Here is a 23304-nt window from a genome sequence, read left to right as displayed (position 1 = left end):
GTTGATAAAACTAAGATCGAGGTGATTGAGAATCTGCAACCTCCTAAGACTGTTAGAGAAGTCTGAAGCTTTCTTAGACATGCCGGTTTTTACCGAAGATTTATTAAAGACTTCTCTAAAATAAAAAACCCTTAAATAGACTTCTAATGAAAGATGTTGAATTCATCTTTGATAACCAATGCCATAAATCATTCCAACTTATGAAACATGCATTGATTTATGTTCCCATAATCCAACCTCTTGACTGGAGCCAACCATTCGAGATCATGTGTAATACAAGTGATTATACAGTAGGCGTTGCTTTAGGACAATGTATAGATAAAAAACTACACGTCATCTATGATGCTAGCAGAACTCTGGATGTAGCTCAGATTAACTATGCAAGAACTGAAAGGAGTTCATGGTTTTGTCTTTGCAATTGATAATTTTCACTCCTACTTAGTAGGATCGAAGATAATTGTATACACAGACCGTGCAGCTATCTGGTATATGCTAACCAAGAAAGATGCAAAGTCATAATTACTCCGATGGAAATTGCTACTACAAGAATTTAATCTAGAAATCTGCGACAAGAAGGGTACAAAGAATGTGGTTACAGATCATCTATCCAAATTAAGTAATAGTAAATATGAAGATGTTCCAATTAACAATGATTTCCCTTATGATAGACTAATAGCTTTCATTCGTGCTGAAGCACCCCGTTTCACCCATTTTACTGACTATCTTGAAGAAAGCAACTCCGACATGACAAAGGAATTTGAGGAGGTAGTTGCACAAGCTTAATTCGCAGTGCCTTGGTATGCTAACATTATCAACTACCCATCTTATTAGAATAAGATTTGGTTTTGCATCTATACCTTTGAGTTTGGATGATAATAATGTAGTATTTGTATGAGAATAATTTTGGTACTCTAACAATTTGTTATTGTGTAGCTTTAACAGTTAGTTTTGATTCTAAATTTATGACGTGTAACGTCATCAGTTTCTGAACATTTGTTCTGAAATTCGCTTATACGTTGAATCAATCTTGAGAAGTTCTGAAAGACGCTATGTTTCTACTGTAATGTCTTTTTTGCTTCTGTGCTGATTCACTCTTAAGAAGTTTTGAAAGACGTTACGTTGTTGCTGCAATGTTCTTTATGCTTCTGCGCTAATTCACTCCTGAGAAGTTCTGGAAAGACGTTATGTTGCTGCTGCAATGATATCTCCGCTTCTGCTTCTGGATGTGACTATGACTATCAAGCTTCTGAAGAATGGCAAGCTTCTGAAGTTTTGTTACTTAGCTGAAGACTCTGAAGATCTCAAGCCAGATGCTGACATTGTCAAGGTTCTGACTAAAGATTCTGAAGTTTTGTTACTTAGCTAAAGACTCTGAAGATCTCAAGCCAGACGTTGATGTGGTCAAGGTTCTGACTGAAGATTCTGATTTCAGCTTTGTGGTTCTTCTCTTCATGCTTCATCAACTTTTCATCAGAAGCCAATGAATTTGAAGATAAGATAAAAGTGGATACGTGATCAAATAATATATAGTACAAATCAAAAATACTCCTTCCACTCCTGAAAACATGGACGAAGGATAGTAATATTCATCACACTTATCACTAATTCGTTAGTGGACAACTTCTCTTTTGGTATCCCTGATTCGCCCTCCAACGGTCTCTTTCTTATGCTATATAAGTAGGACTTGGAGACTTTAAGAAAATGCTAATGCCGCTACAAAAATTTACAAGATTGTTTCTACGTGAAAAGCTCTTAAATCTGTGCATACTTTTCTTTAAATGATTGTATTTCATTTGTGTAAAATCTGCTTGTGTAAAAGCAACTTGTAACATAAAATTTGTATTCAAACTTGTTTGTTTGATTTCCTTAAGGAGACTAAGTTATAGTCGGATCCTTGAGAAGACAAAGAAAGTTGTTCTTTGTGATTTCCTTAAGGATACTAAGTTATAGTCGGATCCTTGAGAAGACAAAGATAGTTGTTCTTTGTGACTTCCTTAAGGAGACTAAGTTATAGTCGGATCCTTGAGAAGACAAAGAAATTTGTTCCTTGGGATTTCCTTAAGGAGACTAAGTTGTAGTTGGATCCTTCAAAAGACAAAGAAAGTTATTCTTTGTGATTTTTGTAATCTGTTTGATTATAGTGGATTAAGTCCTTGTGTATAAGGCGAAATCACCTTGGCGGGTGGACTGGAGTAGCTTTGATTTCAAGCAAACCAGAATAAAAATCCATGTGTCTTTCTCTCATTGTTTTTTTGATTGTGTAGAGTTTTTGAGTTGGTAAAAAGCTTTTATTTTTAAAACCCAATTCAAACCCCCCATTTCTTGTGTTTTTCACACCTTCAATCAAGTTGTCGGTGTCTTGCCCCTAAATCTAACCTATCAACAAAAGAAAATTTTTTTCCATAACCTAAGACAATACTTCTGGGAAGATCCCCTCCTATTTAAACAAGGCGTCAATGGTATTTTCCATCGATGCATACCATACGAGGAGATCTAAAGTGTCATAACCCATTGTCATTCTTCACCTTATCGAGAGCACATGAGTATATCTAAGACCGTTGCAAAGATACTTCAAGCCAACCTTTATTGGTCGACAATCTTTAGAGACATTCACATCTTCATCACGACATGTGATTGGTGCTAGCGCACTGGGAACATCTCAAGGCGAGATGAAATGCCTCAAAAGCCAATATTATAAGTCGAAGTGTTTGATGTATGGGGTATTTATTTTATGGGACCTTTCCCATCATACATGGGTAATAAGTACATCCTCTTAGATGTTGACTACGTATCCAAATGGATTGAGGCTATCGCCTCTCCCACAAATGACATGAATGTAGTCACCAAGATGTTTAAAAACGTCATCTTTCTAAGATTTAGCACACCTAGACTCGTAATAAGCGACGGTGGCTCTCACTTTGTATCCAAATGTTTTGAAAAAATACTAACCAAGTATGAGTGAAGCATAGAGTTGCCACACCCTATCATCCACAAACCAGTGGAATGGCATAAATCTTCAATAGGGAGATCAAACAAATCCTTGGAAAGTCTATTTCGACATCAAGAAAGGATTAGTCTACCAAGTTGAGTGATGCTCTTTGGGCTTACCGAACTGCATACAAGACTCCCATAGGCACCACGCCTTTTAAATTAATGTATGGGAAGTCTTTCCATCTCCCAGTAGAAATCGTGCATATAGCCCATTAGGCTATCACAGCCCTAAATATGAAGCCCGATGTTACTGGTCAAAAGAGAATGTTAAACCTTCACGGTATAGAAAAACTATGTTTAGATGCGTATAAGAATGCCTTACTATATAAAGAAAGAACTAAATAGTGGCATGACAAAGTATCACTAGATGAGAGTTTAATGAAGGATGGTTAGTATTATTATTTAACTCTAGGTTGAAGTTGTTCCCTGGAAAACTCGGGTCTAGATAGTTAGGACCCTTCAAGGTGACCCATGTCAGTCAATCAGGAGCTGTGGAGGTGTGGAGTGAGTCCACGGGAAAATTTCTTGTTAATTGTCAACGATTAAAGCACTATCATCCATCCTAAGATTTGCTAGAACAAGGGTGTATCTTATACCTTTCCCCCTTGAGGGAAAACTATTAATGCGTCGAGCTAATGACATTAAATGAAGCGTTGCGTAAGAGGAAACCCACGAGTTTCTTTTAAATTCCCTTTACCTAATAAATAAGCGGTGAAATAATATAACCTATTGAGAAAATCTAACTTGTCTATTTTACTTTTTTCAAGTGTCATCTTCATTCTCTATAGCACTTTTCTCTACTAACAAAACATTTGAGAATGCAACACACGGACAACATGAGGATCATATTCAAGAATGGCACACATTGGAGGCGCTATGAAGATTTATCCCAAATAACTATTTCTCTAACAAGGTATCCTGATTTTTTAAGTCTAGCCATGTTAGACCAACGACACAGTCTCAGGTATATGTTTAATCAAATTGGATGGGAGCAGTTCTCAGTTGCACGCGACCCCACCTACCAGAATCTCATACTTGTGTTTCTTAGCTCTTTTAATTAATATCTTGACCGAAGAGTAGGAAGAGATAAGTGTCTTTTTAGGTTGTTTGTGCCTGACTATCGCTTTAGCCATAATGAAATATGTGAGCTATTAGGATTCAATATTAGCCATGATGCCTTCACTGAGGTTCCTTGTGACAACTTCATCCAGTATGAGCTTGATAACTTCTAGGGTAGTATAACCATGGAAACCCCACCGAACCTAAAAAGGATGAATGCTTCCCTTATTCATAACCCAACTATTAGATATTTTCAAATGGTTTTAGCATAAACCTTATTTGGAAAGAGAGATACTACTGACATTGTTAGTAAGTAAGAGTTGTTTATCATGCTTTATGTCTTCCAATCCCGCCCTTTCTATTCTGATGCATTCTTGCATGCAAATCTCGTTAAAATAACTTTAGATGTAGGCCTTCGAAATCAAGTGGCACATTTAGTCCCTCTATGGGGTAACGCTATCCTAGATGTCGACCACTGCATGAACAGACACTTGATAAGATTTAGGCGGCCTAATGAATTCCATCTGCTGATCAATAATGAAGTTGTCCATTACTATGTTCTCCCAAACCATGAACGAACAAGTGTCCATAACCACGATAACTGGCTATACCAATTAGAAGGTGAAGGAGATGAACCTACACCACCACAGACCCCTCTCACACCTGAATACCATCCCGCACCTTTGTCAAATGTTTATTCTTCTTCTGCAAGTCCTTATACTCCCCAAGGGAATGATGTTGACTATGAGCTCAACACCCTCAGACGTGAAGTCGCCGCTCTTCGCATAGCCTTACAAGATCAAACAGAGAGAATGCATGATCATATAAACCACATGTATTAAGAAGTCTACATATTACACGGGGTAATGAGTCTAGCAGCCAGGGAATGTGCTCACTTATTGCTTAACATGTTTTCTCTTTCCTTCTTTCCACTTTCACCGAAACATTGGGAACAGTGTTCGCTTTAGGTATTGGGGAGGAACTTTTTAGTTTCTATTATCCTTGTTTTTATTATTATGTTTCTAATTTTCTCCTGTAGAGCTACCGACTTTAAACAAAGAGTTGTATGGGAGGCAACCCACGAAAATTTCCCCTTTTTTTCTATTAGTTTTTATCTATTTACTTAATAAAAATAATATACAGCCTGGTAAGAAAGTTAGGAAACACACAAACGCACCAAAAGATCCCAAAAAGGTGAAAAAGAGGGGGTAAATGAAAGTTGACGCCCATCAGTGAATGAAATTTTGCACTTATGACCCTTGGGTGTTAGAGGGTAGACGGTCAGCCAGGTAGACGCCCGACAACGTGTTTTGGGCATGATTCTCAAGGTAATGTGACAGCTTTTCTCTCTCTTTCTACCTTTCCCACTTCATATGTTTCCCCACCACCCAGTTTTAAAAATTCCACCTTTTCCCTCTTCTTCTTCCTCATTTCTCCTATTTCAACTCCATAAAAACCCATTCTTAAAACCTCCATGTCTCACTCATTTCTCAACCAAATCCAAAATCATAAACACAAAAACTTATCACCACATTGTCCAGAACCTACTTATAGTGTCAAAAATGAAACTTTCCCACTTAGTTTTTTATCGATTTTTCACTACCCTTACTAAGAAATCTGAGTTTCACATTTACCACCATAACTCCTAGACCACAGCTTGTTGACTACATGGGAATCGAGTTTAGGGATGCAACTCAACAACATAGATACAAAGTTTTATATCGAAGAAATATGAGTTCTACCAGGTATCCTGATTACTCGCATCTTAGAACTTTAAGGCTTTATGATTCAATACATTACATGTATGAGAGTTTGCAGTTGAGTCACTTCATCACCCTAAAACATAAGACTTATGCGAGGCTAACCTTAGAATTGCTAAGTTCGTTGGATTATATGTATGAGAGACGCAAGCACCGTGTGAATCGAGGCATCATCTTTAAGTTTTTTAATAAAGAGTACTCTCTTTATCACAATGAGATTGACATCTATTTCTAATTTGATACGGATAGTGTAGGTGTTTAATTGGCTGCATTATATGGTAAAACACTAGCTGGATTCTAATGTCTTGACTGATGTCATGACATGGTGTGGATGTGTGACTACAGTGTAGGTTAGAATATCTAACTGTACTCTGATGTCTTGACTGATGTCATGACACACTTGAGTAGTTACTGCAGGATTAGCTAATACAGGATTTATTGAATGTCAAACTGGAGACTGTGACATTCATCCCTGTCAGCAGCTACTGAGGAATAGAACAGTTGGTGTTCTATTAGAGCCCAGTATTCATTTGCAGTCTGGTTATCAAGGAAGAACCAGACCTGGCATAAGGCCTACTGTGTGAATGTCAAACTGGATGTTATGACATTCATCATGGACAGTATATACTGAATAATAGACAGAGTGGTTTTCTGTTACACTTCAGTATGTCTCTTAGTTTGTTCTTCAAGAGGATAACAGAACTAACTTAAGGCCAAATGTGTAAATGTCAAATTGGATGCCTTGACATTTATTATTGTAAGCTGCTACTGTAGAATGGACAGGTTGGTCCTGTACAGTTCAGCAAATTATGTACAGTCTGTTTTCAGGAAAAACAGACCTAGCATATGGTCCTTGATGTCAAGTTGAATGTTGTGACATTCATTCCTGACAGCATATGCTATATTGTAGGTTGTTTAGTTTTTCTGTTTCAGCATTTTTCTCAGGCTAAAATCCAGGAAACCAACAACCAAGCTACAATTAAGGAACCTAACAAATAGCCTATTTGTTAGCACACTAATATCTGGAAATTAGTTAGAATCCTATGTGGCATTATTTATGGAGGTCTTGGAATATATATAGGCTCAAAATAAGGAGATATATATGGAGAGATTTTAGGATTGAAGACCTTGTTTGTAGCAGAAAGTTTCTGCTGACTTTGTAACAGCAAAGAACAAGTTGCTGCGATTTTCTGAAGGCCCAAATCCAGTTGGGTGATTAGGTTATAAATAGCACTTTGTAACCTAGTATTTGTAAGCCTCTTAGAATGAATTTTTAGGGGTGTGTGTGTAAGGTAAACCTCCCAATCTGTGGGAAGGTTACCATGTGTTTCTCAGTGGTAAAACCTGAGAGTGTTTGTAACTCGAAGCCTGTAGGCAAGAGTGATTATGTTCTTGAATGAAGCTGTGAAGCAAGTTCAAGGTGTTTTGCATTACGTTGTAATTGTAGTGATAGGAATGGAAACTGGAGGTTTCTATCTAGGATTTCCTAGGTATAGATTGCATTGGGTAGGGATTAAGTGACGAGTTGTAAACGGGTGAGTTTAGCTCTGAATTGATACTACTAATAGTGGATCTTCTTCCTGGCTTGGTAGCCCCCAGACGTAGGTCATGTTGGACCGAACTGGGTTAACAATTACTTGTGTTTTTACCTTCTGCATGTTATAATTTGGTGTGATATAAAAGAAGGTTAACCTGTAATGCTATAACAGATGATGTTCAAATCAATGTTGAGACATCATGCTGATAACTGTGCAGGATCAACAGAAACAAGTGCTATGTTTGATCTCTGTTGTGCCTCTGTACCAAATGGACAGAACTGGGTGTTCTTCCATTCTATGGTGATACAGTAGTAGATGTCGTGACATCTGTGAACGTGTGCACATTAGTACAGTGGTTAATAACTATCTTGCTGTATTAGTTACAATGTTAGATCAGATGTCATAACTTGGAGTAGAACATCTGAATTCTGACTACACCAGAATTTCAATTGGTATCAGAGCAGGCATCCTGTTCTGCTTCTGGATGAGATCCATGGGTGATACTTTCTGGTATCTTGCAAGGAGTTATGTTAGTACTGATGATGGAACCTGTGAAAGGTTCTGTAATTTCCCTGAATGGTCCCTTGAAGTAGGTGGATGGACTGTTCATGACAGGAATGGTGTGTACCTGTCTCTGGAGGGTGGCAATTGGCCTGTGTGTGGGACAGTTGTGCCAGTATTGAATCACATTCAAACTTGGTATGGTCTTGGAGGCTGATCTGGTGAAGTGTGTGTTCATAGGTTGAGTTGTATTATGATTTCTGCTGCATAATACCTGGCAAAACTCAAACTCTGATGTTGTTTCCCCTCATGTGGATGAAAGGTTGCTGTATTCAAGATCTCATCATAATCTACTGAAGATGTCAAAGATACTTGAGTCTCCTCAAGTCCACTCATCATGACGTTCTCACTTCAGGATGGTAAGAATCACTTAATCACTGATTCTTTTACTCACTTGAGTAGGGTGTATGAAGACCTTGAAGACCTTCAAGGAAGGTTTGTTCCAAGGAGGTGGAACTAATGTTCTATGCAATGTTAGAACATGTTGTTCAATAAGTATGCAGCTACTGGTTGAAGAGCAGATGTTTTTAGGTATCAAACAAAGGGATACTTATGTTTGGAACCTACTCCTGACCTGGAAGAGGAGACATCTGTGTGTGCTAAGTTGACAAGGGTAGGGTCAACTGTGTGTGTGCTCAAGAAGGTCACCTTTAGAAGTCTGATCTCTAGAAGTTGAGCTGGTTGAGATGTGACATGGTGCAATCTCCTGCTGTTTGGCATATTCCTGTTGATTGATCAGGGTTGGATAGCTGTTCCCTGAAGTACTATGTTGTGTTGGAAGACAAGTCCTCTGGATGTTAGTAGTCAAGAATGGGATAACCTGATTGCTATACCATTTAAGAGGATTAGAACCATGAATCTTGTTATTCAAACACCACGTTTCAGAAGTGGCAGTTCTTTCGAGGAGTGAGAATATGAAGATTCAGAGGTTAGTTGAGGTAGTATGCTCTAGCAATGCATATTTACCATTGACTGGTGTTGTTTTGTATCACTAGTACTTATGGTCAGCTGGAGTCTGATTGGTGTGATTGGAGTATGTATAGGTGTAACTCATAGAGTTAGTTGCCACTGGTAGGGATGGTGAATGTCAGGTTGAGACATTTATATACAATGCATGGTTATTGGTGTGGAGTTTCCATGATTGTTAAGTTGAGGGGGAGTTTTGGTTAACCTCCTCAAGTCTGGTCAGCCTAGGGTCTGGTTGGCTGTTGACCTGTGTCACATGGGTTCTGGTGGTTGTGTGACACATTTGCAAGGAAGAATTCATCTCTCTTATTCCTAAGGGTGAATTTAATCTGGGAAGACTTTCAAAATTGTCGAGGTGCTTGCAAGCAGAAGATGTTGACACAAGAAGAGTACTTTCAAAGTAGTCTTATGGTGGAAGTATCTGAAAGGATAATTGGGAAAGGATTTAAGATCAATGTCTACTTGTGCCAAGTACAAGTGTTTAATTGATTATCCTTGGAGCTCAAGATAATTGATGTTCTTAAAGATGTTGGTACATCACTTCTTCAAGACCCTGTGCAGAATCACAGGAAGGATAGTACATTGGCTTATGATCTATCTCTTTGGTGGCAGCAAAAGCATATGATCTCTGAAAAGGTTTCCTGGCAAGAAACATGTTCAGCCTTGGTATGTACAAGAAGAAGAAGACATCATAGTCTTGATGGTGGTTACTTGGATCAGTTTATTTCTGATCTAGGTAAGGAAGTGCATTAGCTTATGCATACTGTGGAGTCAAGAATAAGTGGCAGCATTCTTGACATCATGGAAACAGCCTTGCCTTAGGACGTGGAATCCTTGGTATAGCTGAAGGGTTAGTCTCTAACTGGTCCTTCTGAAGACTCATGCACCAGAGTGTCTGATGTCTTTGGAGAAGAAGCAGGGATTCATCAAGGTGTGAACTTGGATGACTTAACTGCAAACCTGCAGGATGGAGGTTGTTTACTCAAACTTGGTTCCACAATCAAGTCTATGAGAACATTGAACTCGTGTTCTGTGAAGGGAGGAAGTTCTTTCAAGTGGCAGAAGAAGGAGCTGAATTCAACAGCTAGATGTCTAAACACAATGTTGTGACATTTGGTTTAACATCAGATTCTTAGTTGGTGAAGTGGCACATCAACTTAAGATAGAAGGGTCTACAGAGTTGTAGATTGGGTACTTCAAAAGGATCGTTCTCATTGCAGTTCTTAGGAGTTGCTGGTTGGAGAAGATGTTACATGTGCATGCCTTAGAGACCCTAAGCTTTGTTTAACATGTAACTTGAAGTTCAAATCTCACTTGGAAGATCAAAATATCTTTGGGAGAAGTCTGATACACTTGGGGAGGTCAAAACGCAGCAATTGACTTTCTCAAATGAGGACTCATGAAGGAGGTAATCAACCAGTGGCATTTGGTCTATCTCAGAAGTGAGTTCGAAGAATCAAGATAATCCACATATGGCAGCTGATTATTCTTGAGGAAAGTCTGAGACAAATTACTTTTGAGCAGAAAAGTAGTAAGTTGAAGACTAAAGGAGGTGTTTTCTATTCATCTCTTGGAGCTTGTGGTAGGAGTTCTGAGCTATCTATGGAAGAGTATCTCTTGTAATGGGATGAAAGTGTATATGTCCCAATGTGTGTCTGGGTTCTTCTTGATCAACCCAGTGACTCAGTGATATCTGAAGACTATCAGATGGTGTGCCTTGTCTTGATATGAAGGATGTCCCAGCCGATGTTAGAACATCGTGTGAAGTGGTCTTCTGTTCTTGTTAGAAGAGAGATTGACACAGAGTGTGAATGTGTTCAGCTAAGAGGGTTGAACAGAGGGTGTGCTCTTGAAGACATGAAGATGCGTCTTATGTTTTCCATTCATCAAGTGGTCTGGGTTCTCTTTGAATCAGGAAGTATGTGAAGGTCCAACCTTGGGATGTTGGATATGATCATGTGTGATCTCCCAGTTTCAAGAGGAGAGTAGGTTGTTCATGACAGGGGGAGTTCTGTCCTTGCACTGCAAGTAATCATCAAGCTTGTGGTCTATGTGTTCTCAGATAACAAGGTTTGGAAACCTGTTAGCTAGTGGGATGATGTGGTATGTGTCAATGCTGAGTGAGCAGAAGAAAGTCTGACCGGATGTCATGACATTGCCTTGGACAATATTTTTATTTCCTTCTGAAACTTACAGTTATAAGGAAATATGGAAGCAGATGCCAGTAGGACATTTTGGCTGGTACAGGTGCTGGAGTTACAGCAGCTGTTATTTGATGAATGCACAGATTTAGGGGGAGAAGAAGTACCCTTGTGCATTGTACATTTGTATGTCTTACTAGTTGCATCCATAACTAGTAATTCTGATTGTTGCAAAGATTTAGGGGGAGGAGAAGTACCCTTGTGCATGTGTGTATTACTAGTAGCCATAACTAGTAATTGTTTTTGCTCCTGCTGCTGATAGTTTTCCTTGTTAACAAAAAGGACAGAGTATTCACAAGATGTCATATGTGATGTCTTAACATAAGATATCTTATGTGCCTGCTGGAGTTCAAGAAAGTGTTCATGCAGGAGTGGATCAAGATATCAGACTCAAAGTCTTGGAATCTGATATGGCTGTACCTACTGTAAAGCAAAAGTGGGTGATTACCTGATCTAAGCTGTGAAGCAAGATCAAGTGGGTACTAACTTGGTTGAAACTGTGAAGTAAAACCAAGTCTGTAAGTCTGTCATTTTTTGTTTATGTTATTGACTTTGGCAACATTTTTGACAAATAGGGGGAGTAACAATACCCCAGACAACAGATTGGTCTGTGAAAACAGACGTTCTTGACAGATTCGAAGATTCCCCCCTGCAGCAGCTGCAGCAGCTGATGTGTGCTGCTTTGTGAAGTTTTTATTTAACTTCCATGTATGTGAGTGTGCTGCCACTCTGAGTGTATTAGCTAGGTTTATTTCCTGCTAGATGTGTGATTCCGCTGCTATGAACTCTGTTATGGGGATCAAAGTGTTTTAGCCAAAAATTTGCCAAAGGGGGAGTTTGTAGGTGTTTAATTGGCTGCATTATATGGTAAAACACTAGCTGGATTCTAATGTCTTGACTGATGTCATGACATGGTGTGGATGTGTGACTACAGTGTAGGTTAGAATATCTAACTGTACTCTGATGTCTTGACTGATGTCATGACACACTTGAGTAGTTACTGCAGGATTAGCTAATACAGGATTTATTGAATGTCAAACTGGAGACTGTGACATTCATCCCTGTCAGCAGCTACTGAGGAATAGAACAGTTGGTGTTCTGTTAGAGCTCAGTATTCATTTGCAGTCTGGTTATCAAGGAAGAACCAGACCTGGAATAAGGCCTACTGTGTCAATGTCAAACTGGATGTTATGACATTCATCATGGACAGTATATACTGAATAATAGACAGAGTGGTTTTCTGCTACACTTCAGTATGTCTCTTAGTTTGTTCTTCAAGAGGATAACAGAACTAACTTAAGGCCAAATGTGTAAATGTCAAATTGGATGCCTTGACATTTATTATTGTAAGCTGCTACTGTAGAATGGACAGGTTGGTCCTGTACAGTTCAGCAAATTATGTACAGTCTGTTTTCAGGAAAAACAGACCTAGCATATGGTCCTTGATGTCAAGCTGAATGTTGTGACATTCATTCCTGACAGCATATGCTATATTGTAGGTTGTTTAGTTTTTCTGTTTCAACATTTTTCTCAGGCTAAAATCCAGGAAACCAACAACCAAGCTACAATTAAGGAACCTAACAAATAGCCTATTTGTTAGCACACTAATATCTGGAAATTAGTTAGAATCCTATGTGGCATTATTTATGGAGGTCTTGGAATATATATAGGCTCAAAATAAGGAGATATATATGGAGAGATTTTAGGATTGAAGACCTTGTTTGTAGCAGAAAGTTTCTGCTGACTTTGTAACAGCAAAGAACAAGTTGCTGCGATTTTCTGAAGGCCCAAATCCAGTTGGGTGATTAGGTTATAAATAGCACTTTGTAACCTAGTATTTGTAAGCCTCTTAGAATGAATTTTTAGGGGTGTGTGTAAGGTAAACCTCCCAATCTGTGGGAAGGTTACCATGTGTTTCTCAGTGGTAAAACCTGAGAGTGTTTGTAACTCGAAGCCTGTAGGCAAGAGTGATTATGTTCTTGAATGAAGCTGTGAAGCAAGTTCAAGGTGTTTTGCATTACGTTGTAATTGTAGTGATAGGAATGGAAACTGGAGGTTTCTATCTAGGAGTTCCTAGGTATAGATTGCATTGGGTAGGGATTAAGTGACGAGTTGTAAACGGGTGAGTTTAGCTCTGAATTGATACTACTAATAGTGGATCTTCTTCCTGGCTTGGTAGCCCCCAGACGTAGGTCATGTTGGACCGAACTGGGTTAACAATTACTTGTGTTTTTACCTTCTGCATGTTATAATTTGGTGTGATATAAAAGAAGGTTAACCTGTAATGCTGTAACAGATGATGTTCAAATCAATGTTGAGACATCATGCTGATAACTGTGCAGGATCAACAGAAACAAGTGCTATGTTTGATCTCTGCTGTGCCTCTGTACCAAATGGACAGAACTGGGTGTTCTTCCATTCTATGGTGATACAGTAGTAGATGTCGTGACATCTGTGAACGTGTGCACATTAGTACAGTGGTTAATAACTATCTTGCTGTATTAGTTACAATGTTAGATCAGATGTCATAACTTGGAGTAGAACATCTGAATTCTGAATACACCAGAATTTCAGATAGTACCTAATACGCTATAAAGATTCGTCATGTGGGACCTTTTTCCCTCGAGTTAGGTCTTGTTTGGCAAAGATTGACTGGTGAGCTGGCCACACGTATGGAAGGGAGAAAATCCTCCCATATTCACAACCCAGCAATCTGGTACTTTCATAAGGTCTTCGCCACAATATATTTGGTCGAGGCGATAATAATGAGAATGTTAACTCAAAAGAGTTGTACTTTATTGATGTTGTTTTCCTCCAATAAAGAATTCATACTGTGGAATTTATGCTTGCTATGATGCAGAAGATAACGAAATCCCGTTCCAGTGGGATTATGATAGGATGATTGATCACTACCATAGCCTTGGGCTTAGGTTTACATGTTGAGGTAGCCACCCTTAAGCCCATCGAGGAATCCTCCACTTTAGACTTGAACTCATGTCTGGCACAAAATTTGTTTGCAGTAAAGAATTGGATACAATTATGACTTATGGTAAGGAGCCAAGTAGTTCTGAGTATTATTTTACCTAATTCGGTAAGGATTAATATGAGGAATGAATATGATTGGTTATTTTCATTGGATGCCCCGACAGATATTGATGTCCTCCCCTCTACCAGTGCCCTTATTGAGCATGCATTAAAGCGTGTTTATACTGATGATGAGATTGACCTTAGAGAGAGGTCGCCACCTATTCCTACCTCCATACATACATATCCATCACCCTACCATTCAGCTGCACACGCTGCCCATAATGAAATATGAGAGCTATTAGGATTCAAGATTAGCCATGATGCCTTCACTGATGTTCCTCGTGACAACTTCATCCAGTATGAGCTTGATAACTTCAAGAGTAGTATAACCATGGGAACCCCACCAAACCCAAAAAGGATGAATGCTTCCCTTATTCATAACCCAACTATTCGGTAGTTTCAAATGGTTTTAGCATAAACCTTCTTTGGAAAGAGCGATAATACTGACATTGTTAGTAAGTAAGAGTTGTTTATCATGCTTTATGTCTTCCAATCCCGCCCTGTCTATTCTACTCCATTCTTGCATGCAAATATGGTTACAATAGCTTTAGATGTAGGCCTTCAAAATCAAGTGGCACATTTAATCCCTCTATGGGGTAACGTTATGTTAGATGTCGATCACTGCATGAACAAACAATTGATAAGATTTAGGCTGCCTAATGAACTTCATCTGCTGATCAATAATGAAGTTGTCCATTACTTTGTTCTCCCAAACCATGAACGAACAAGTGTCCATAACCACGATAACTGGCTATACCAATTAGAAGGTCAAGAAGAGGCACCTACACCACCACAAACCCCTCTCACCCATGAATTCCATCCCGCACCTCTGTCAAATGTTTCTTCTTCTTCTGTAAGTCCTTCTACTCCCCAAGGGAATGATATTGACTATGAGCTCAATGCCCTCAGACGTGAAGACACCGCTCTTCGCATAGCCTTACAAAATCAAACAGGTAGAGTGCAAGATCATATAAACCACATGTATAAAGAAGTCTACACATTACACGGGGTACTAAGTCTAGCAGTCAGGCAATGTGCTCACTTATTGCTTAACATGTTTTCTCTTTCCTTCTTTCCACTTTCACCGAAACATTGGGAACAGTGTTCGCTTTAAGTATTGGGGAGGAACTTTTTAGTTTCTATTATCATTGTTTTTCTTATTATGTTTCTAATTTTCTCCTGTTGAGCTACCGACTTTAAACAAAGAGTTGTGTGGGAGGCAACCCATGAAAATTTCCCCTTTTTTCTATTAGTTTTATCTATTTACTTAATAAAAATAATATACAGCCTGGTAAGAAAGTTAGGAAACACGCAAACGCACCAAAAGAGCCCAAAAAGGTGAACAAGAGGGGGTAAATGAAAGTTGACGCCCATCAGTGAAGGAAATTTTGCACTTATGACCCTTGGGTGTTAGAGGGTAGACGGTCAGCCGGGTAGACGCCCGACAACGTGTTTTGGGGACGATTCTCAAGGTAATGTGACATCTTTTCTCTCTTTTTCCACGTTTCCCACTTCATATGTTTCCTCCCCACCCATTTTTAAGAACTCCACCTTTTCCCTCTTCTTCTTCCTCATTTATCATATTTAAACTCCATAAAAACCCATTCTTAAAACCTCCATGTCTCTCTCAATTCTCAACCAAATCCAAAATCGTAAACATAAAAACTTATCACCACATTGTCCAGAACCTATTTATAGTGTCAAAAATGAAACTTTCCCACTTAATTTTTTTTCGATTTTTCACTACTCTTACTAAGAAATCTGAGTTTCAAATTTACCACCACAACTCCTAGACCACAGCTTGTTGACTACATGGGAATCGAGTTTAGGGATGCAACTCAGCAACATAGATACAAAGTTTTATATCGAAGAAATATGAGTTCTACCAGGTATTCTGATTACACGCGTCTTAGAACTTTAGGGCTTTATGATTCAATACATTACATGTATGAGAGTTTGTAGTTGAGTCACTTCATCACCCTAAAACATAGGACTTATGCGAGGCTAACCTTAGAATTGTTAAGTTCGTTGGATTATATGTATGAGAGACGCATGCACCGTGTGAATGGAGGCATCATCTTTAAGTTGTTTAATAAAGAGTACTCTCTTTATCACAATGAGATTGGCACCTATTTCTATTTTTATACGGATATTACCTAATACGCTATAGAGATTCCTCATGTGGGACCATTTTCCCTCGAGTTAGGTCTTGTTTGGCAAAGATTGACTGGTGAGCTGGCCACCCGTATGGAAGGGAGAAAATTCTCCCTTTTTCACAACCCAGCAATCTGATACTTTCATAAGGTCTTCGCCCACACTATATTTTATCCGAGGCGATAATAATGAGAATGTTAACTCAAAAGAGTTATACTTTATTGATGTTGTTTTCCTCCGATGAAGAATTCATACTGTGGAATTTATGCTTGCTATGATGCAGAAGATAACGAAATCCCATTCCAAAGGGATTATGATAGGATGATTGATCACTACCATAGCCTTAGGCTTAGGTTTACATGCTGAGGTAGCCACCCTTAAGCCCATCGAGGAATCCTCCACTTTAGACTTGAACTCATGTCTGGCACAAAATTTGTTTGTAGTAAAGAATTGGATACAATTATGACTGATGGTATGGAGCCAAGTAGTTCTGAGTATTATTTTACCTAATTCGGTAAGGATTAATATGAGGAATGAATATGATTGGTTGTTTTCATTGGATGCCCCGACAGATATTGATGTTCTCCCTTCTACTAGTGCCCCTATTGAGCATGCATCAGAGAGTGTTTATACTGATGGTGAGATTGACCTTAGAGAGAGGTCACCACCTATTCATACCTCCATGCATACATATCCATCACCCTACCATTCAGCTGCACACGCTGCACATAATGAAATATGTGAGCTATTAGGATTCAAGATTAGCCGTGATGCCTTCACTGAGTTTCCTCGTGACAACTTCATCCAGTATGATCTTGATAACTTCTAGGGTAGTATAACCATGGAAACCCCACCGAAACCAAAAAGGATGAATGCTTCCCTTATTCATAACACAACTATTAGGTATTTTCAAATGGTTTTAGCATAAACCTTCTTTGGAAAGAGCGATAATACTGACATTGTTAGTAAGCAAGAGTTGTTTATCTTGCTTTATGTCTTCCAATCCCGCCCTGTCTATTCTGCTGCATTCTTGCATGCAAATCTGGTTACAATAGCTTTAGATGTAGGCCTCCGAAATCAAGTGGCACATTTAGTCCCTCTATGGGGTAACGTTATGCTAGATGTCGACCACTGCATGAACAGACAATTGATAAGATTTAGGCTGCCTAATGAACTCCATCTGCTGATCAATAATGAAGTTGTCCATTACTTTGTTCTCCCAAACCATGAACGAACAAGTGTCCATAACCATGATAACTGGCTATACCAATAAGAAGGTCAAAGAGAGGCACCTACACCACCACAAACCCCTCTCACACCTGAATACCATCCCACACCTCTGTCAAATGTTTCTTCTTCATCTGCAAGTCCTTCTACTCCCCAAGGGAACAATGTTGACTATGAGCTAAACACCCTCAGACGTGAAGTCACCGCTCTTCGCATAGCCTTACAAGATCAAAAAGATTGAATGCAAGATCATATAAACCACATGTATTAAAAAGTCTACACATTACACGGGGTAATAAGTCCAGCAGCCAGGCAATGTGCTCACTTATTGCTTAACATGTTTTCTCTTTCCTTCTTTCCACTTTCACCGAAACATTGGGAACAGTGTTCGCTTTAAGTATTGGGGAAAAGCTTTTTAGTTTCTATTATCATTGTTTTTCTTATTATGTTTCTAATTTTCTCCTGTTGAGCTACCGACTTTAAACAAAGAGTTGTATGGGAGGCAACCCACGAAAATTTCCCCTTTTTTTCTATTAGTTTTATCTATTTACTTAATAAAAATAATATACAGCCTGGTAAGAAAGTTAGGAAACACACAAACGCACCAAAAGAGCCCAAAAAGGTGAAAAAGAGGGGGGAAATGAACGCTGACGCCCATCAGTGAATGAAACTTTGCACTTATGACCCTTGGGTGTTAGATGGTAGACGGTCAGCCAGGTAGACGCCTGACAACGTTTTTTGGGCATGATTCTCAAGGTAATGTGACAATTTTTCTCTCTCTTTCTACCTTTCCCACTTCATATGTTTCCCCACCACCTATTTTTAAAAATTCCAACTTTTCCATCTTCTTTTCCTCATTTATCCTATTTAAACTCCATAAAAACTCATTCTTAAAACCTCCATGTCTCCCTCAATTCTCAACCAAATCCAAAATCGTAAACACAAAAACTTATCAACGCATTATCCAGAACCTATTTATAGTGTCAAAAATGAAACTTTCCCACTTAATTTTTTTTCGATTTTTCACTACCCTTACTAAGAAATCTGAGTTTCACATTTACCACTATAACTCCTAGACCACATCTTGTTGACTACATGGGAATCGAGTTTAGGGATGCAACTCAGCAACATAGATACAAAGTTTTATATCGAAGAAATCTGAGTTCTACCAGGTATCCTGATTACTCGCGTCTTAGAACTTTAGGGCTTTATGATTCAATACATTACATGTATGAGAGTTTGCAGTTGAGTCACTTCATCACCCTAAAACATAGGACTTATGCGAGGCTAACCTTAGAATTGTTAAGTTCGTTGGATTATAAGTATGAGAGACGCACGCACCGTGTGAATGGAGGCATCATCTTTAAGTTGTTTAATAAAGAGTACTCTCTTTATCACAATGAGATTGGCATCTATTTCTAATTTGATACGGATAATACCTAATACGCTATAGAGATTCCTCATGTGGGACCTTTTTCCCTCGAGTTAGGTCTTGTTTGGCAAAGATTGACTGGTGAGCTGGCCACCCGTATGGAAGGGAGAAAATCCTCCCATATTCACAACCCAACAATCTGGTACTTTCATAAGGTCTTCGCCCACACTATATTTGGCCGAGGCGATAATAATGAGAATGTTAACTCAAAAGAGTTGTACTTTATTGATGTTGTTTTCCTTCGATGAAGAATTCGTACTGTGGAATTTATGCTTGCTAAGATGCAGAAGATAACAAAATCCCGTTCCAGCGGGGTTATGATAGGATGATTGATCACTACCATATCCTTAGGCTTAGGTTTACATGCTGAGGTAGCCACCCTTAAGCCCATCGAGGAATCCTCCACTTTAGACTTGAACTCTTGTCTGGCACAAAATTTGTTTGTAGTGAAGAATTGGATATAATCATGACTTATGGTAAGGAGCCAAGTAGTTCTGAGTATTATTTTACCTAATTCGGTAAGGATTAATATGAGGAATAAATATGATTGGTTGTTTTCATTGGATGCCCTGACAGATATTGATGTCCTCCCCTCTACCAGTACCCCTGTTGAGCATGCATCAGAGAGTGTTTATACTGATGATTAGATTGACCTTAGAGAGAGGTCGCCACCTATTCCTACCTCCATGCATACATATCCATCACCCTACCATTCAGCCGCACATCATTTTACAAACACTTTTGCAAGTACCACTCTTGGGCATCAAACACCAGAAGAGTACAACTATACAATTATCTGGATTGCCCTTTATGATGTCCACCACAAGATGCGCTTCAGGAACGACATTGATGTTGAGTGTGATCAGTTGTTCTGATCCATGCACCAGTGGCAAATGGACATGATGACCCATATACATACATTGCATTCTACTGACCTCCAAATCCAGGAGATGATTCAGTAGTTGCAGGAGAAATTACATGACTCTCAGGGGTGGAATCAACATATTATATCGGATCTCATCGACTAGTTGTATGGGATGATGGCGGAGCTAGAGAAGAGGGGTTCCAGGAAGTTTTAGAATCAAACCTATCGTAACCACTTGATGAAGGATATGTTACACTTTATGCACAGTATAGGTATGCCACCGCTGCCTCCTAACTGCGAACCACCTAGAGTGCAAGGTCGGGGTCGTGGCCAACATTGATTTTCACTTCCACCAGGTTCTACTCCCTATCTTGCTCTTATTTTGAAACATTGAGGACAATGTTCAACTTAAGTGTAGGGGAGGTGATTTACTGCTTTCATTTATTTTTATGCATTTTCCTATTTCACTTTATTTGCCTTATTTTTCTTTCTGCTTAGTACTCCATAGTTATCTTTATTTTCATAGCATAGTGTATGTTTTGAGTCTTTGCATGTGATGTCGAGTCATTTATGTATGATTTCTGTTGTTTATTGAATTCCATGTTTTCTTGAGCCATACCAATCTTTTTTTAAAGTACATAGCAAGCTCGGTTTGATTTTTGAAAGTATATAGGTTATGAAGAGAGGAGAGGCTTGGTCAAGGAAACTTGGGAAATCCGATATAATCGGTATTGTCCTAGCACCTCGGGACTCCCAATTATACATATCATTTAAATCCCCATTAAACTTCAAAGTAGTTTTTATATCCAGTAAGACACCATCTATTGTCACTGAGTAGGTCGGTCGACAAAGAATAAGTGAATGATCTACTGTGCAGGAAAAAGAAAAGGAATAAACAACATCTATTAAGTTAGGTAACCCTTACCCGGTTATTTATCTCAAATGAAGTGGTTGAAGTACTTTTAAAAAAAGAAAAGAAAAAATACATCTTTGAAAAATAAAGAAAGAATAAAAAAATATGAAAGAAAAGATGTTTGGATCATAATCACTAACATACCGTCTATCATGTAAGATGAGAGGTAAAAGGCCTTAATGTGACTGTCACGAATGAAAGAGAATTAAAGCAGATAGGGAAATTAGACTTTATTTTAATGGCATGATTTAACACTAATATGCATAGGAGGGACGCTTGTTTCCACAAAAATGGTTTGTGTTGTTACAATACCCTTGGTGTTGCAATTAGTACCTATCAAATTGATCATAGCCAAATTGATTTTTATTAGCCACGTACGAGTAGCTTTCGATACTTTTCCTTGCTCTATGTCTTTATAATCATCATACTGAATTTTAAATGTTTACATGCTAGTTGAATTGCTTGAGGACAAGCAATGGTTCAAGTGTAGGGCAGTTTGATAATAGGAAATCACATAAGTATTTTGACTCGGATGAACATGCATTTTAGTGTCGCTTTTATTTATTTTTGGTGGTATTATGCTGGTATTATCTTTGCATTTCATGAACAGGACATTGAGGACTTGCGTGAGTAAAAATGGCGAGAAAACGATGAGAAAAAGCAAGAAAACAAGTTTTTGAAGAAGTTGATGGTCATCAGCCCTGTTGATGACGTCAGGACGATGCAACCCAGCTGTTCGCCCACTCCATCTGATTCAGTCTCCCACTTATGCATATTTTTATCCACCATTTTCCCCACTATCTAGTAGTTACTAGTATTAACTTTTAGTCTATAAATAAGACTTTAATATCAGTTTTCAAGGATCCAAGCTTTTAGTATTGTTTTAGGTAGAAATAAGCACTTTTATAAAGTACTTATTTGCTCAAGTCAAGTAATAAGTACAACTTAAAAGTTAATTTAGGAAGTGTTTGTTGCACTCTTAGATCATTCACAACATACTCTTGCCGAAATAAGTTTTTCTAGAATTTAATTCAAGCATTTTATTGTTAATGTTTTGCATTATAGGTTCCTCAATTTATCAATTTTTCTATGGGCGACCTTGAGCAATGGCAAGACGACCCTTAGCCTCCAAATTAAGGGGCCTCATTTTGTTTAAAAAAGAAAAGAACATATTAAATATTATATTAAATAAATTATAAATTAGAAAATAAACATGAATTTGTCATTGGTCAAACGATAGATGGTTGATTTTTAAACATGGTGGTAAAAGTTGTGGGTTCAATCCTCTCTGTACTTTTTTAATTACTATTGCATAGTTGTTGACGTGTTGGTTTTGTAAACATGGAATGAGGTATTTATGTGAACTGTATAAAATATTCTTGTATGCTTTTTCAAGAATCTTTAGCATAAAATAAGTCTTTTTTTGTTAATTTCATCATTTCATACACATTTTTTGCAATTACTTACTTTTACAATTTTGAGTAATGTTATGAATACTTAGCAGTATAATCTAACCACCCCATGTTGCTTTTCAATTTTATTCATGTTTTATAGATTGTCACTATTATAGTATAAATTTTTTTGGTAGTTACTCATCTAATTATGTTCTTCATATCATTTTGAATATTTTTAAACTTCATTCTGTTTGTGCCGATATCTTATATGCTATCATTAGTATAAAGTATAATGTTAATGTAGGTACCATCGTGAAGATATTTTTTCTTCCATCTAGTGTGATGATTTTCTTCCCCGGTAACTTTGATAAGACTATTTTAGATGAAACAAAAGATGTTCTAATGGAGTTTTATGCACCATGGTATGTATAGATTAACACGATCTTTTGTAACTTTATAATAAGGTAATCTCTTTTCATTTTCAATATTTTTGAATCTTTATTTATTTTTTTGCCAAATTCATTATTGTATTTAGGTGTGGTCATTGCAAGACTCTTGCTTATATAAGGTTATTCTCTTGTCTAAGACTTCTATCATATCTAACTTATAATCTTAATTTGGAAATTTTCACTTATGATTAACTATATCAAGATTGATCCTTATACTGTTTATACTATTTATTTAGACTTACGAAAATATTTTCACAATATTCAGGTTGGAGGAGGAAGTAGTTATAGCTAATGTTGACGCTGACGAATACAAAGATTTGGTAGAGAAGTGAGTGCAATAACATATTTTTATTTGACAAATACAAGGTTGTTCTTTTTAATTAAAAAAAAAAATTATTAGTAGTCCATTTTTATTATTTGTCATGGGCCTCTAAAAAGTCAGGACCGGCCATATATATATATATATATATATATATATATATATATATATATATATATATATATATATATATATATGTGTGTGTGTGTGTGTGTGTGTGTGTGTGTGTGTGTGTGTGTGTGTGTGTGTGTGTGTGTGTGTGTGTGTGTGTGTGTGTGTGTGTGTGTGTGTGTGTGTGTGTGTGTGTGTGTGTGTGTGTGTGTGTGTGTGTGTGTGTGTGTGTGTGTGTGTGTGTGTGTGTGTGTGTGTGTGTGTGTGTGTGTGTGTG

The 23304-nt window shown here is 38.0% G+C and overlaps 1 protein-coding gene across 1 annotated transcript; it reads left to right on the top strand.

Moving 5' to 3' along the window:
* The first annotated feature begins 14695 nt into the window (after positions 1 to 14695).
* LOC127087822 (uncharacterized) lies at positions 14696 to 22929 on the top strand. Its single transcript, XM_051028743.1, has 7 exons — positions 14696 to 15116; positions 16890 to 17124; positions 18116 to 18119; positions 18243 to 18300; positions 22453 to 22570; positions 22684 to 22716; positions 22863 to 22929. Exons 1-7 carry the CDS (start codon positions 14696 to 14698, stop codon positions 22927 to 22929), a joined length of 936 nt encoding a protein of 311 aa, XP_050884700.1.
* Positions 22930 to 23304: the final 375 nt, after the last annotated feature.

Source organism: Lathyrus oleraceus, chromosome 1 (genome assembly GCF_024323335.1).
Source record: "Lathyrus oleraceus cultivar Zhongwan6 chromosome 1, CAAS_Psat_ZW6_1.0, whole genome shotgun sequence".
In the NCBI taxonomy this organism is placed as follows: domain Eukaryota; kingdom Viridiplantae; phylum Streptophyta; class Magnoliopsida; order Fabales; family Fabaceae; genus Lathyrus; species Lathyrus oleraceus.
The sequence above is the reverse complement of the archived record's forward strand: the minus strand, read 5'-3'. Positions and strand labels throughout refer to the sequence as shown.